Genomic DNA, 17,932 nt, shown 5'->3' on the forward strand with positions numbered 1-17,932 from the left:
ATTGTGCGGCTTGAACGCCAACAAGATTTAGAGAATGTGCACTACAGGGAATAAAAAATTATAAGAATTAATGTCATTAATTCTGGCCTGCAATCCATTATATCGTCCAGCCATATTTGCGGCATTATCATACGACTGGCCTCGGCAATTTGAAATGGATATATCATTTTCATTTAGAAACTTGATGACAACTTCACACAGATTCTCTGCGTCGTGCCCATAAATCGGTATAAACATTAAGAATCGTTCAACTGATTTACCGTTTTTACAATATCGGATAATGAAAGTCAACTGATCTACATGACTTACATCAGGCGTTGAATCTATTGAAATAGAATAATATTTCGCTTGTCGTATCTCGGCTATAATTCCCATAAATACTTTTTTTCCCATAATCTCGATTAATTCTTCACATATTGTTGAGGAAAGAAAAGAAGTTTTTCCTCGTCCACTATTCCTAAACTTTTTTATATGTTCGCGCAAAAATGGATCAAATTCGCTTATTAGTTCTAACATTCCTAAGTAATTACCATTTCTGTTAGAACCGAAAATTTCATTACTACCTCTAAAAGGCAAACCTCTTGATGCTAGAAATTTTATCACAGCAACTATTCTTCGAAATACTTCGATCCAGTAATTACATTCTTCGTTAAGTTGAAGTTGTAGTTCAGTATCTATTCTTCCGACTACTTTTGTGCGCCTGATATAAGTATATAAATTTTTTCTATGCTCAGAGCTATTTTCATGATCTGAAATGGATTTTAATCCATGTTTCCAATCATTAAAGCCAGTTGTAAATGAAGTATCCGACTCATTGAGCAATTTACAAGGAAAGCAAAAAATTTTGCCTTGAGACGGCGAATATAAAACCCACTCGCGTTTAACCTTTTCTCCATTTTGAAGTTCCCGGTAAAAATAGGAATTTTATAATTTTCTGGGTCGATTGATTTTTTTGTTTCCTTCAATACTTTCATAGTTTCGAACTGACGCCTTATAATCCGCATGTACATCGAAATTTTGGCATTTTGTAAATCCATTTTTAATCCAGTATTCCTGTAATGCGTTTCGACTTCCTCGAAAAAGCTCCCATAAAGCTGGATCTGAACTTGGTTCATTTAATTGACTATCAGAAATATGAGGAATAGCACTTTGTCCATTATCATTTATCCGATCATCAGTATAATTTGATTCAATATAGTTGGGAGTATTAGATGTAGATGGACCGATTTCCAAAACGTGTGGTTCCAATGGTGGATCTGTACTCTGTTCTTTAGATCCGTTGTCATTGTCAGAATAAGAAATGACAGTTTCAGTATTATCATTTTGATCGACAGGTAAAATGGAAGAAGAATTAGACACAGAGGAATCTAAATTAACAGACAGAGTAGTGACATCTGTACTATTTTCAGTGCTAGTATTTGTTGTTTGAAAATACGAATTTATATTTTTCAGATTTTTAATGAATAATTCTTCTTTTTTAACTTTTTTCCTTTTTTGAGCTCCACTTTCAAAATTTCGTTTCATTTTGCTATAAATGTGCCGTAAAAAATAGCAAAAGACAAGGAAATAGAAAGACACAAAGCAACAAAAAAGGCACTAATTAATTTCCTGGCTTCTCTTTTTTTAGTATTTCTTATTACAAGCGTTTGAAATAAATTACTTTATTCTCAATCAAAACTTAAAAGTTTCATTAACCCTGAGCGCTAAAAAACTAAATTATCTCTTGGAAAATATACGAAACTGTTCCTTGATCTAGAGTTACATTTCTCTAGCGAGTGCAAGAAGTAGTAGCGGACGAATGGAGCCTATTGCCGACTTGTCGAATAGAGTCGAAGCGCCGCGCGCCGCTGCCGCCGCTATCAGCTATCAGTGATTTCGGATTTCTGGACGCTACGCTAGTTGCCTGCTGCCGGAGCGCGTGGTGGGGGCGCATACAAGAAATGAAAATCGTAGCTCGGTGCTCGACGGCTCGGCGCTCGGCGGCTAGACGGCTTGACGGCTCGACGCTGTCGGCATCGTCGGCGCATCACTGAGCGTCAAGCACCGAGCGCTACGAGAATTTTCACAAATTAAAAAAAAGTTTTCATTTGCTAATTTGCTGTTAAATGGTTTTTTTTTTCTTTTTTTTTTGGAAAATATTTCAACAAACTTGAGGCCCCCCTAATTGCGAGGCCCCCGGCAAAAGCCGGGTTGGCCATTACGTTAATCCGGCCCTGATGTAACTCTATCCGAACAAAATGTAGATAAATGTAAAATAATCGGAAAACAGTATATTTGTAAGTCAAATAGTCCAGTATATAACATAAATCAGAGAGCACTGTGCGAAGTGCAATTATATGCGAAGCTGGCTAAGAAAAACACGTGCGACATAAGATTCATAAGATCGAATCAAACGATTTGGATTGCTCTAAACACGGAAAACGCGTGGCTATACTCCGCGAATAAAGAACAGGAAATAACGGTACAATGCGAGAATCTTGAAGATGTACAAGTAGTAATAAGTCGCACGGGTAGAATAACATTAACAAAAAATTGTAAAATAATTACGACGGACATGACCATTAAAGCCTTTTCGAAAATGCGGGATACAAGCATTCAAGCCTTTTTACCGCAATTTAATTTAACATTAATAAAAGAGACGGCCACAAAGAAAGACAACGAAATAATAATGCGGCCGATAAAATTAAAGAAAATTATTCAAAATCCTAGTGAACTTATGGAATTAGGAGAAAAGGCAAAAGATATTTATAACGAACTAAAAGACAGTGAGACGATACAATTTAATAAACCAACGTTTATATATCCTATGGTCACAAGTTCAGTAGCCGTCATAATTATTATAATAAGCATAACAATAGGCGTAATCCTAGTGTTAATTAAGAAAAGAAATAAAAAATTAAATACATAAACTTATAAGAGATGCGAAAACTCCGTACCTTCGTTTTCTTTTCTAACGGGGGGAAGGATGTTGTGTGTCGAAAGACTACAACGAAATATTTTAATTTAGCAACGCTATTGTTTAAAGAATTAGCAAATAAAACTTTCAATTCGAAACACGTTCTTAGAAAGACGAATAAGGTATTTAAAATTAACAAAGATATTGACCAATGCTATTCTTTAAACAAGTAATTAAACGCTGAGGCGTTAACCGTATGAGGAAACGATCGGCGGATTGCCTCACAAACAAGCGAAGCAGATCAGCATTCAAGGAAAAGCAGACGTTGCTAACCTAGATACTGATCTGTATAAAAGAAGGTGACTCGATTGTCACCACGGGTTTTTTAAGTTTGATCTAAGCACGAGCTGCACGTCGGTATCGCGAACTCCGAGTTTGTATCTTACGCGATCGTAACGACTGTGAGGAAGCCGTTAAATAAAGTGTACGCGAGTGCTAAGTGAATAAAGATATTTTATTTCTCATTGAACATCGTTCAATAATCATCTCCCTTGGATCAACCCCCTTGGCCCTACACGACGGATCCCGAATCCTGCGTTGGCCCGCGACGAGATCTTTGAGTCACAGGGCACGGCGTAACAATTTATTTATCTGCCAGTATCTACTCATTGAAAGAATTTCTGCAGATATTTGATGTGGATAGCGGACGTCAGCAAGATGAAATGGCACCACTAATAGGTAATTATTTATAAACTACAATTTTTATTTATTTACAATATATCTTAATTATGTATACATATCTATGTGTATATATAGTAAATATTATATGTACACACACACACACACACATACACACACACACACACACACACACACACACCCATGCGTGCGCGCGCAAGTACGTGCATACCTTTTATGTTTACTTCTATAGGCTGTTCTAAAAAAGTGGGAACAATTCGGACTCTTAAAATTGCGTAAACTAATAAAATAGCGTAAAATATTATGCACTTCATATACATATGCACCAATTACTCTTTTGCTGCAAATAATAAAATTTATTTAAAATTATATAAACTATATATTATATATATATATGGTATATATATATATGGTATATATATATATGGTGTATATTATATATAATATGTGTGTGCGTGTGTGTAAATATTTTTTACAATTATTATGAATAATTTTTTTGCGTAATTTCATATTATTTTGTTATTTCAACTTTTTATAATAAATTTTATAGATGATAATGACGATGAGATTTGTGCTGATTTACATACGGAAGGAGCTATAGATGAAGGTAAAATTTAGAGATAATTACTAGTTAAATGATAAATAATGTTTTTCGACTGAAAAAACAAAGTTTTCTATTGTAATTATTTATACATCAAAAATAAAATATTTTTTCTTTTGATTAGTGCCAATTAATAACATTGAAATTACACAACGAAATGTCCGACGTCGAAGACGAACTCGGAGATGCACGTATAATTCCAATGAGCTCGAAAGTAACAATATTATTTGCTTTGTTTAGATTCATAATAGTATAAAGATTGCTTTATAGTAGATTTTTTTAATTAGTTTTATAATAGTATCGTATAAACTGATATTCATAGTTTGTTCGTATATTTAAGATTATTTTAAGTGTAGCCTTCAATCATCTTAAAATCTCATCCAGTCAATGAAATAAATGGTCATATAGCATTTTAAGATTGCTTAAAAACGATCTTGAAAATAAGAACAGACTATGAGTACGAATATAGATCACTTATATGATACTATTAAATTGTTTTTATTATAATACAAATTATTAATTATAGTAGTTTTAGATTTTATATATTTTTATATATTCTTAGATTTTTTATATTCTTATACTGTATTACTGTAATCACGCAATATAAAAAAATAATATAAGAAAATAATGACAAGAATGGAGGCAGCAGAGAATAGGTGTAAAAGTATACATATACATATATATATATATATATTGTTTTTAGAAATAAATAATTCTCTAATTATTTAAATTCTCCATTTCTGTAGTTGCAACTATTGACATTGAAGACAAAAATCAAAGCACTGGCTCTCTTTCTTGTTCAGAAACTAACAAGAATCAAAATAAATTGGAAGGTAGTACTTTTTATTTCTCAACTTAAAACTCTTTGTGTTCAAAAATAATTTTTTTCAATAAGGAATAATATATTATTAATGATTTTTAAATTTGTTTTTTTTTAGTCATAACTGCAGCTAACATTGATTGTATTAGTAAAAATTCTTATGTCTTGGCAGAAAATACTATATATGATAGTATGACAGATATGTGTGACAGTGATTTAAATAAACTTGCAGGTAATATTATTTTTTATTTTAGATTCTTGATAACTAAATATACTACTTAAGTAACATTTTCATTATTTAAATAAGAAATTATATTAATTGTATACTTAAATATATACTGATCATAATTAAAATATAAATTTAAAAGTAATATTCTTTCTTTTGCATAAAGATAATAATGAAAATTGTCCTGAAACACAAAATCTAGGAGCATTTAATAAAAATAATACTTTTGAAAGTATTTTGATTATATGTATTATATAACTTGATTAATCATTCAAATCGATTTGTTATTTATATAAAAATAATAAATATATATTTTTGGAAGTAATTTACAATATTTATATATAAAAAATTTATTATAAATTTATTATTATTATAAATCTTTTTATATACAGGGTGTCCCAGACTTACCGTATCACCCGTTAATGGCAGATTCTTGAGGTCATTTGGAGAGGAAAATCTTAATACCAAAATGTCGAAGCTACTATAGTATTTGAATGGAAAAGGCTTAAAGTTTACCAATCAGCTTGTCAGAATTTCGCGCGCTCAGGGACATCGCATCTCGAAAGGACCCTTGCACAACACTTTATTCAATACGTTTTATTCACTTTACTCAGCTCTTATTCACTTTATTCACTTTATTTACATTGTTCGCAATGTAAATAATACTGACGAATTTACTAACAATAATAATTTCTAAATTGTATTAAAACACGATGCGCGTCGAACTGTCAAAGCAGTCGTGCCATTGACAAATGAGGTTTCTCATGTCATGAGAGAAAATCAATACTATCGGCACGAAGTATGATCTGCTACATAAAGTATTGTGCAAGGGTCCTTTCGAGATGCGATGTCCCTGAGCGCGCGAAATTCTGACAAGCTGATTGGTAAACTTTAAGCCTTTCCCATTCAAATACTATAGTAGCCTCGACATTTTGGTATTAAGATTTTCCTCTCCAAATGACCTCAAGAATCTGCCATTAACGAGTGATACAGTAAGTATCACCCGGTAAGTATAAGGGTGTTTCATAATGTCCGTGCCAACGCTCGTGTGCGAATAGAGTGCGGTAAACTGAATAGAAAAGTCCTTTACTGTTTTGCAATTTTCGCAATAGTAATTGAGATATTAATTAAAAGAGATTGACGAATAACCGCGCGTTGCGCGTAGCTAGATCGCGAGCTGTACACTCTAAATGTGATAACAACGAAGATCGTATGGCAACGAAAAATAAGACGTAGCGAGAGCAGGAGTGATATGCGTTGTTATTTTTTGTTGCTATGCGATTCTCATTGCTGTCACGTCTAAAGCGTACAGCCTACAATCTAGCCGCGATCAACACGCGATTATTCGTCAATCCCTTTTAATTAATATCTCAATTACTATTGCGAAAATTGCAAAACGGTAAAGGACTTTTCTATTCAGTTTACCGTACTCTATCCGTACACGAACGTTGGCACGGACATTATAAAACACCCTGTATATATATATATACCCAGCAAACACTGAATTTAACTGCAACATAACATGAAAGTAACATGTAATGTAACAGATGTTACACGGTATTTATATTACATTAATATAAATTTCTTTTTTAGACGCAATATAATAGCTATTTCATAGCTGTTACATTGCTTTGTTAGCTTCTCGTTATTTAAAAATAGAAGTAATGTAACATAAATATAACATATTATACAACAAATGTTATATTGATTTTATATTAATGTTATGAAACCTGTCATATAACAATTATTTTGATATTGGTAAAGAAATTTGTATTATAATGTTTCTGCAATAATTTAATTTATTATTTTCAATTACGCGGGATTTATTAGTCATTAGCAGAAACCGGATACGGACTCTAATGTAAATAGCTAATATTACGTTATTTACATTAGGTTATTTAACGGTACTAACGGTATACAGCGCGCGCATTGTCTTCTATGCGCGCGATTGGCTCGTACATTTTATTGCGCCGCGTGCATTGCTTGTACGCGCGCAATTGGACCGTGAGAGCTACACGACACTTGCGCACGCGTGCTTTGGTGATTGATATGAAGAAGCATTACAATCATGAGAAGGAATCAACCTCGGCGTCAGCAGGATCATCGGCCATTTTTAGACCGTTCAAGAGGACGACTATTGGCATCGAGTCCAATGTATAGAATCCGAGGCCGGACTCGTCACGGTTTTCTTCATCGACGAGGGATACAAGGAGCAGTACAAATCCAATTTGCTGCATCCCTTGGAGAAGATATTCTGCATCCTTCCTGCTTAGGTGACGCATCTGGGCGACACAAATCTATCTGGACATCATTACTGCGACGATGTACGACGATAAGCTCGTGGCCAGATTCCGCGAGCTAGTCTCGGACACGGATCTGCTTTTGACGAAAGTCATCAGAATAGCATCCGGTGGAATCCCGGTGGTGGAGATATTTAAAAGAGTCGGACCGAATAACATACTGGCCTCCATTAATCAAGCAGTGAACTTGGACAGCCAGCTATTAAAGTAAGTATTCGTATCTTTGTGCCATTTTAGAGACATTCTCGAAGTCCCAGCCTTTTAAAAAATACAAAAAAGAAACGATTTTTTTTTGCCTAACAAGATAGAAGTCCCCCTTAATGAAGCTTTCTCTTTGTGTCAAGAATGCATCGTCTTATTGTTGTGTCTTTTATTGTATATTTTATAACTAGGACATACGTGCGCACGTGTAGCGCGCGCCTTTTTTTCTTTTCTTACAAACTGTCAAACGCAATCATCTCTGACAACCGATCGATAATAAATGAAATCATCTACGCGAACTTGACAATAGATAAATCGATCGATAATCGTCACGATGACAACGAAAAGAAACTTCAAAAGTAAATAATAATATGCCTTTTTTTTAGAGAGGGATATGTCTGTTACATTTGACTTGTGTTTCATATTTTTTTGTATTCTGTTCCACTGCTCTTGCGTTCTTTAGTTTTTAAGCTTGATCGTAAACGCTTTATCATTACATTTGCAGAGTCAACGAAGACAGCAACAATAATATCAAGACCAAGAAACGCGTGGAACGCAAGAATTCTCGTGCTCTCGAGCCTGTCGGCAAATTGAACCCGCCCACGATTTCGAATATCGGCCAGTACTTTGATGTTCACATAACGTTGGCCGCACATTCGGGACACTTTAACGTGCAACCATTAAATGATGCGAATGAGCTGAAAGTACGTACAAAGGCATATATTTTTTGCCTATGTTGAAGCTTAAGCAGTCAAACAAAATAAATCATTATATCGGAATTTTATCTTTTTCCAGGCAATGATGGAAGATCTGCAAAAGTGCTACATCACATACGATGGTCTACCATTGGAAACTGTCAGCAAGGGCATGCTCTACGCGGGGATATTCAACAATGACTGGTACAGGTATGCGATCTCGCACATCTCTGTCTATAGATCTATAAATTTATATAGATAATACACACATCATTTTACAGTTACGCGAAGAAAGAATAGTTTTTCAATTAACTCACTTGATTTTTTTTCAGGGTATATACGTTACCAATATTATCAGCGATAATGAAGTGTCTGTGTACTTCTGTGACTTCGGTGATGTGACGATAGTGCAACACAGTAGTCTGCAGCCGTTGAAAAGCGAGTTCCTAAGATTGCCGTATCAGGCAGTGAAGGCGAAACTTGTTGGTAAGAGAAAAGCGCTCTTCCCACAATTGAACTCGACTTGAATTATTTTTTCAATGAGTTTTAGCAATAACTTTCTTTTTTTTTTACAATAAATAAGAATAGAATCAATGAACAACGACTGGTTGGTAGGCGATTGCGTGAGGTTCAAGGACTTGGTGCTGGACAAGAACTTCGTCTCGGTGGTCGTCGAACCGGCGTTTGATCACTTCTCTCCTGCTAACACCATGCTCGGCTTAAGATTGATCGACGTCAGCACCAAGAAAGACATATACATCGACTGACTGTTGGTGGAAGAGAAGCGTGCCAAATTCATCGATGGATTGGAGGAGAATCTTTCGTCGTCTAGTTAGCTCGTTGCAATTGGTTTGTAAACGACAGCAATATTTTCTTTATGATCGCGTTATCTTCTTATATACACGGCGTTATACCGTGAAACGTGAGTTCCTCGTAAAAGTACGATACGTAAATAACTAATGGATCGTAAATCGAATGATACGTAAATGATACTTTTTTTTCTCCTTTCACGACACGGTATAATGGAGCGTGCGAGTATTATATATATATATATAATAAAGTCAGGTAATTTTTTTAATGGTATTTTTATGCAATTAATATTCAAGTATATATACAAATTTTTATAGCCTTGTATAATATAATTAAGGCTGTTTTACAAGAGGTAACCTTAAACAGCTGTTTTTGCCTCGTTGACAGCAAATTGATCGTATGCGTTGCTTAAATAAAATCAGGGAATATTGATATTCTTGTTCATATATGGCCTGAAAAATCGATTTTTTCAAAATTTTACCCTGTTTATACCCCTTAATGAAGCTTTCTTTTTGTGTCAAGAATGCATTGTCTTGTTTAGGATTTATCATCTTTTGGTTCTTGATAAATTGTTATTTATAATACTAGAGTCTGTAAAAATATTTATCATCTTTATTTAGAATTTTACATTGTCTTATTTATACTTATCGTTTGATTTAAATACACACACACAAGATGTTCCATATCTATCGTAACACCCATTAATTTTGATGTTTACATTTTCATCTCAGAAATAATCTCAAAATCTGACATTCAAGGGTATTGCGATAAGTCTGGAACACTCTGTATATATTTGCATACACGTGTGTGTTACATGCTTTTGTTTTGATATTCAAGTTTTTCATACGTGTTATTTTTTTAACAAATGCTAGACGTCTCTCACATTGTGCGTGTCAAATACGTATGCATTTTTATATATTTCTTTATAAATTTATGTATTAATAAGATTAAATGCTATAATTATCTTCAATTTTTTCAGTATTACAGTGGCGATAAACAGCGAGCTGTAAACTAATTTAAAACTTTTGGCAACTGTTAACTGCGGTGCAGACTTTGGGACACGATTAGAATTCCGTTGTTGGTAAGTAACTTTTTCATAATTACGATATTTAGATTATATATTTAGGATACGATATTAGATTATATTTTATAATATTTACAAAATTATATATTGAAACTTATGCAAATTGCAATCTATTTCAATTTTAATATTTTTATGTTGAAAATTTGATGTTCAAAGATTATAAGAGCAAATGGAAAATTAAAAATTGTTAAGAAAGTTGTTACAAAGTTACTAAAAAGTTAAATACTTTGTACTTGTATAATTATACTTTGTATAATTTAATAACTGACATATTAGTACTAACAACAAATCTATACTAATCTATAATTGAAAATATTGTATATATATATATATATATTTTATATTTGTTTATCATTTTTTTTTATTTTTTTATTATAGTAATACATCATGCCTAAAGATATTCAGTTTTTATGCAAAAGGCGAAAGAATCAATTAATAAATCACGAATTAAATAAAGTTCTTAATTATAATACTTTGCATTTAATTAAATTGGATGAGGCGTCTAGTGCAATGACAAATACAAAAACAACTATGATTAATAGTGTTGAAACGTCTAAAATTAACATTTCCCAAGATGAAGACGAAAATAATGAATTATCAGCACAATTGCTGTCAGATAACGAAAATGTTCAGCATAACTCTGAATTGCAGGAAAGTTTTTCAACAGATAGCGAATGCAATAATGGTACAACTTTAACAGAAGATTTACAACAATTCATAATTGAGCGTTGTATATCACATAATACTTCAAACAAATTACTACAAATTTTGAGGAAACACGGTCACGTTGAATTGCCTACTGATGTTAGGGTTTTAGTTAAAACACCACGCAATACATCTGCAACTTTTATTTCGCTGGGCAGTGGTAAATATATCCATTTTGGTCTTGCATCAGGTTTGAAACGATCAATAAAAATGTATTCAAATTTTATTAATGATAATAACATTAAGATTAATATTAATGTTGATGGGTTGCCAATTTCAAAAAGTTCTGGTAGTCAATTCTGGCCAATAATGATTTCTATTCAAGATATTGATATATATACGTTGCCAGTTATAATTGGAGTTTATCACGGTATGTGCAAACCAAATAATTGCAATGATTTCTTAGCAAACTTTGTCGATGAATTGGTATTACTTTCCAAAAATGGTATAATTGTTTCCAATAAAAAATATGTAGTTATTGTAAATGCAATAGTATGTGATGCTCCAGCAAAATCATTTATTACATGTACAAAAGGTCATACGGGATATTTTGCATGTTCTAAATGCATTCAAGAAGGTGATTTTGTGCGAAATAGAGTGATTTTTCCAGAAACAAATAACGCTTTACGTACAGATCAGTCATTTAGAAATCGGACTCAATCCGAACATCATAATGGTGATTCTATTTTAGAGAGACTTTCAATTGACATGGTATTGCAAATTGGATTGGATTATATGCATCTTGTTTGTTTAGGTGTTATGAAACGAATGTTGCAATTATGGGTCAGAGGAAAAAAAGATGTCAGATTAGTAACAGGTGATGTTGATTCCGTTTCACATGATTTATTAGCGATAAAATATTGCATTTCATCCGAATTTTCAAGAAAACCTAGATCTTTAAATGATGTAGACAGATGGAAGGCAACGGAATTCCGTCAATTTTTGTTATACACGGGTATAATTGTTATGAAATCTGTGCTATCTCCGTATTGTTACAATCACTTTGTTACTCTTAGCATTGCTGTAAGGATATTGGCTGATCCTCAATTATGTATTTCATTCAATGATTATGCGAATTCATTGTTAATATGGTTTGTTTCTAATTTTGGTAATATCTACGGTGATGAATATCTGTCTTATAATGTTCACAACTTGCTTCATATAGCCAAAGATGTACAAACCTTTGGTTGCTTAGATAATTTTAGTTGTTTCAAATACGAAAATTATATGCAGAAAATAAAACGAAAATTACACCAATCCGGAAAACCTTTAGAAGAGTTGTCCAATCGTATATTCGAAGAATCACAGCTTCCAATCCAACCGTTCCGCGTTATGCAATATCCAATCATTATTTTTAAAAACAACAGAATTTCTTATCTACAATTTCAAAATTTCAAAATTGGTATAAATGAAATTGATAATTGTGTTTTAATAGATAACAAGTCGGTGGCTTTTATTTTAGAAATATTTGAAGAAAATAATGTTTTATTTGTTCTTGCGCAGTGTTTTTTAAATCCAACTTCTTTTTTCACAACACCATGTCCTTCAGAAAGACTTGGCATATTTCAAATTGCAAAGAATACGACTTCAAATACTATTAAAATTCCAGTAACACGAATAACCAGAAAATGTTTGAAAGTTAAAAATCTTTCTGAAGTAGGCTCTTACATCACAATTCCGCTTTTACTTACTGCAACAGAAAATACTGTTTAATTGCAATACCATATCAAATAAAAGTTTTTTGGTTTTTATCGGTCTTTATTTTTCATTATGCTTATATAGGTCATGGTCTTTATTTCTTGTTATGCTTAAATAACATTAAAATTTGAATTTATATATCAAGGTTGTTGTGTTACAGAGACAATTTATCTTAGAAACCGGCGGAAATAATCAGAAATACACTGTTTTCGATTAAGGTTTATCGGTTTTTCTTGGTTTTCTTATTTTTTTATGCTTATGATCTTGAATTTTTTTTAAATGACTGATCTGTACGTATTGATCCATTATTTGTAAACATTTCTTATTTGGTTAAAGTCCATCGGTTTTTATTGGTCTTAATTTTTTTTATGCTTATTGGTCTCAAATTTTTTTCTTATTATTGGTCTTGAATTTTTTTTATTCAACATATTGGTCTTACATTTATAAATATTGCTTTATTGGTCAAAGTTCCATCGGTTTTTGTTGGTTTTAATATTTTTTCTTCTATATTGGTCTTACATTAATAAATATTTCTTTATTGGTCAAAGTTCCATCGGTTTTTGTTGGTTTTAATATTTTTTCTTCTATATTGGTCTTACATTAATAAATATTTCTTTATTGGTCAAAGTTCCATCGGTTTTTGTTGGTTTTAATATTTTTTCTTCTATATTGGTCTTACATTAATAAATATTTCTTTATTAGTCAAAGTTCCATCGGTTTTTGTTGGTTTTAATATTTTTTCTTCTATATTGGTCTTACATTTATAAAAACTGTAATTTATAAATTTATAAGGATGATTTCTAATAACAAATCAATTGTCTGATACAATCCGCACTGGTTTACACTCTATGAGGGCTTTGGCCTCAAATCACGTCAGTGGGTGCTGGGACTGTCAATTTTTTAATGGTAGAGTCCGCACTGACGAGATTTTCAGAGTCTAAGCCAGTGGGTGCTGGGACTATCTCTTTTTGGAGGTAGAGTCCGCACTGGCTTAAACTTGATGAGGGCATTGGCTTCCAATTACGTCGGTGGGTGCTGGGACTGCCAATTTTTAAATGACAGAGTCCGCACTGACGAGATTTTCAGAGTCTAAGCCAGTGGGTGCTGGGACTATCTCTTTTTGGAGATAGAGTCCGCACTGGTTTAAACTCTATGAGGGCTTTGGCTTCAAATCACGTCAGTGGGTGCTGGGACTGTCAATTTTTTAATGGCAGAGTCCGCACTGACGAGATTTTCAGAGTCTAAGCCAGTGGGTGCTGGGACTATCTTTTTTTGGAGATAGAGTCCGCACTGGTTTAAACTCTATGAAAGCATAGATAGATTTTTCACTGCTCAGATTGAATTTTGTCCTGTATCCTTATTGCACTCGTGATATATTGCAGCGTAAATTATTGAAAATTAGATGCAATAAATTTGATTGCATGTATTATAATGTTTCATATAAAGGTAATGTGAATTAAGAAGTTTTTTAACGTTAATAATGAACTATAAAAAATTTTCAAAATTAAAATTGATTCTTTCGTGTTTATCAAATAAACACTGAATATATCTAGCGGATTTATGTACAAGGGCACTATTTGGTATTGAGGTAAGTGTACAAAATAGCAAAGATTTAGTAACATTTATATAATAAAGTTTAAAATTGGAAAAAAGTTTAATTATTCGATTAAAATTATTAACATAGAGAATCGTCCAATTATGTCGCTTTATTTATTCCTAAACTGACGATTTGGAAATATGAAACTTTTATTAATTTTATGAATAAATTCTTCTCAATCAAAATATGATAAAATTAGTAAAAAGATTTTTATTTCTCTAGACCTTATAAATTGATGTTATTTTTTTTTTTAGATTACATTAAAAGATCATGGCCAAAGTAAATAAAGAAACAAACTACGCTGTAGTAAAATTTTTGTCGGATGGAACTTTTTCTGAAATTCCAATATTGTGGCTCATTCAACATAATAATATAGTTCGTGAATGTTGGTGGCCACCACGGACAGCCAATTGTGCAACGCTAATAGCAAATTGTGCTCATCCAAATAATACGTGGAAACGATATGACGTGAACTTTATAAAATATTGTAGTAAGTATTTAAAGATTTTTATATCTTACATTGCATAATAAATAATACAAAATTAGATTTTTGAACATTTTCACGATTTTACTAAATACTATACTTTCTTTTTTTCATTGCAGCATCTCTTGAATCCGCTCGGAAAAATGCATCAGATGCAAATTATGAAACAACAGATGAAGAAAGATTAGGACGAGGGAAAAGGCAACATATTCCTTTCAATTGTTGCAGTAGTGAGGAAGAATCTGACCCATGTGCAAATAAAAAAAGTATGTATTATATGAAAATTTAATGTTTATCAATATTTGAATTAATAATTCAATTACATAAATATTAAAGTGTAATACTTAAATGATTTTTTTGCACAATTATAAATGTTAAATAAAATTTATTGTTTTATTTACAGAAAGCCGCTTGTATTCGAATGCAATATCAGCATCACCCTTGTATCCTGATACGCTCAGTTTAGAATATGAATATTCTAATGCATCTATATCAAATGCATCTATGTCGAATGCATCTATTTCCAATGCATTCGTATCAAATGCATCTATATTAAATAAATCACAATCAAACGCAATCCCAACCATATCAAACGCAAGCGACTATGCTATGGCAGCAACTGCACAACAAGGTTAACATATAACAATTATAACATATAATAATATATAATTCGCAATAATTGTATTATAAAAAATAATACGTTAATACATTTTCAGAACGAGAAATGGAATCACATGTTGCAAGTAATATAGACCTCAACACACCGATAATAATAGAAGGTACGTTATTGAAAAAAATAATAAATAAAGTATTGACATAATAAATTTTTATTGTTATATATAATGGATTTATTAAAATATTTTAGGATTTGAAAATACTAATGATTTGCAAACTGATAATAATTCAAACATAACAGGTAAATTTTTAAGATTGTTTATAATGTTAAAATTTGTGAACGTTTTTATGTATATTTATGTATATTATTTTATTTTGCAGAAATGCTACAGCAAATATTAAGAATGCTAGCCGTATTAAATCTTTCGCATAAAGAAGTCAAACAACGTTTAAAAAAACTTGAGGATGTTGTAAAAACATCCTATCCACAAAGAGCTTCGGATCTACATCAAGATTGTGAAATAATGAAAGAATTCTTACCTTTTACAACAATTGATGCTGTACAGGAATTTGACAAGGTATTATTACGTACGAAGGAGATAGCAGTGCAATTTGTAAGTTTATAAATTTTATTATTAATTGTTTAATCTCATAATATTAAAATTTTAATTTGTATATAAACATTGTTGTGTTACAGAGACAATTTATCTTAAAAACCGGCGGAAATAATCCGAAGGACAGCATACATCGAAATCTGAAGAAAATCTTCAGTAATGAATGTGCGATGCAATGTTCTTGGAAAGGGTTACGAAATAATTTTCGCATTTCTAACTTAAAGGTGATAAATATTCTAAAAGGTATGTTAATATATATTCTTAAACTTATAAATAAAAATTTCTAAATGTTTTCATTAATGTATTGTGTTTAATTTTTGCAGGAGAAATAACATCGCAGTTCAGTCTTACAGAGACTGAATTTGATAATATCGCCAGCGAATGGTTTCGCTTTGCCAAGCAGCGAAAGGAAAGAAGCGATAAGGCTAAGGAGAAGGAAATGGAGTAAACACACGTGTGGAGTAGTCAGAAGTATGGCTATCAAAGCTCTACGAGAGATGTTGGCCTCATCGAACTTTTTTGTATACTGCGAGGTAAACTAAATCGTCGAATTCGTTTATAAATGTAATTTTTTTTTAATGGTTAAAAATTATTATTGGTCAATTGGTTTAAACCTGTTTATCGGTCTTAATCTTTTTTTGTTTATAAATGTAATTAATTATTTTAATTGGTTAAAAATTATTGGTCAATTGGTTTGAACCTATTCATCGGTCTTAATTTTTTTTTCATGCTTATTGGTCTTAACCCTTAGAGGACGGGGATGGTTTTCGAACGATTTTTAAAGTTTTCAATTTAAAACTTTGAGGTATATGTCATAGTAATATATATATATCGGCTTCCCGTCCTTTAGAGGTTAGTGTTATTCATTACGTTCTTTAATTGAAATGATTATTAATAGTTGAAGAATTATTATTTAATAAATTTATAAGTAAGATAACAAATCAATTGCCTGATACAGTTCGCATTGGCTTAAACTTGATGAGGGCATTGGCTTCCAATTACGTCGGTGGGTGCTGGGACTGCCAATTTTAAAATGACAGAGTCCGCACTGACGAGATTTTTAGAATCTAAGCCAGTGGGTGCTGGGACTATCTCTTTTTGGAGATAAAGTCCGCATTGGCCTCCAATTATGTTATATTCGAAAGTTATTTGTCACATATAAATAATCTTAAGTGCATAAATGTTTTTCTTAATGCTAGAATTACTGTTAACTTTAAGCTAAATTAGTGAAAAAATGTTACATGTTGCAATCCTCTTTAATGTACATATTATATAATATAAAACTGATGTAAAATAAAAAAAAACAATGTAAAATAAAATATTTTTCAAATTATGATTTGATTTTTCTATTATAGCTTTTGGTTATTAGCCTGTAATAAATGCAACTTTCAGAAATAACAGAACTTTGAATTAATTCTGAGCAAAACTAAATGAAATATTAATTCACAAAAATATTTTATTTAGTTTTGCTTAGAATTAATTCACGGATCTGTTATTTCTGAGATTTGCATTTTTTACAGGCTAATAACCTAATTTAATTCCTAACCTAATAAGAATGTAATTATTCAATAACAAATCTAATAACAGTTTTATAACAACTATATTGCATGTTATTTGCATGATATATCTATTTTATATAACAATTACGTGGCATTTTAGTACCGCGTTATATTTATGTGATAGAACTGCAACAAGCCTGTGAGTGGGAAATTACAACTAACAATTGTATTACATGTAACATACATGTTACATTACATGTTACATTCTGTTTTATTGTTGCAATATAGTTGTTATATATCTGTGTTTGCTGGGTATATATATATATATATCTATATATATATATATATATATATATATATATATATATATGTATGTATGTATGTATAT

The 17,932-nt window shown here is 31.6% G+C and overlaps 1 protein-coding gene across 4 annotated transcripts; it reads left to right on the forward strand.

Moving 5' to 3' along the window:
• Positions 1-9,026: 9,026 nt before the first annotated feature.
• LOC105669186 (uncharacterized) lies at positions 9,027-17,378 on the forward strand. Of its 4 annotated transcripts, XR_010891338.1 has the most exons (12): positions 9,027-9,287; positions 10,228-10,329; positions 10,711-14,323; positions 14,587-14,822; positions 14,936-15,082; positions 15,220-15,447; positions 15,533-15,595; positions 15,682-15,732; positions 15,813-16,045; positions 16,129-16,288; positions 16,369-16,578; positions 17,004-17,378. XR_010891338.1 is itself a non-coding variant. In XM_067359819.1 (11 exons), exons 4-11 carry the CDS (start codon positions 14,603-14,605, stop codon positions 16,491-16,493), a joined length of 1,227 nt encoding a protein of 408 aa, XP_067215920.1. In that variant the 5' UTR covers positions 9,027-9,287; positions 10,228-10,329; positions 10,711-14,323; positions 14,587-14,602; the 3' UTR covers positions 16,494-17,378. The 4 variants fall into 4 exon arrangements, 3 of the variants coding, with proteins under 3 accessions (XP_067215920.1, XP_067215921.1, XP_067215919.1); XM_067359819.1 differs by having other exon boundaries at positions 16,369-17,378; XM_067359820.1 differs by lacking the exon at positions 10,711-14,323 and having other exon boundaries at positions 16,369-17,378.
• Positions 17,379-17,932: the final 554 nt, after the last annotated feature.

Source organism: Linepithema humile, chromosome 7 (genome assembly GCF_040581485.1).
Source record: "Linepithema humile isolate Giens D197 chromosome 7, Lhum_UNIL_v1.0, whole genome shotgun sequence".
NCBI classification, from domain to species: Eukaryota; Metazoa; Arthropoda; class Insecta; order Hymenoptera; family Formicidae; genus Linepithema; species Linepithema humile.

Excerpts from the sequence above, each read along its gene's own strand:
- LOC105669186 (XM_067359818.1), top strand. The coding sequence starts at position 10,720 with ATGCCTAAAGATATTCAGTTTTTATGCAAAAGGCGAAAGAATCAATTA.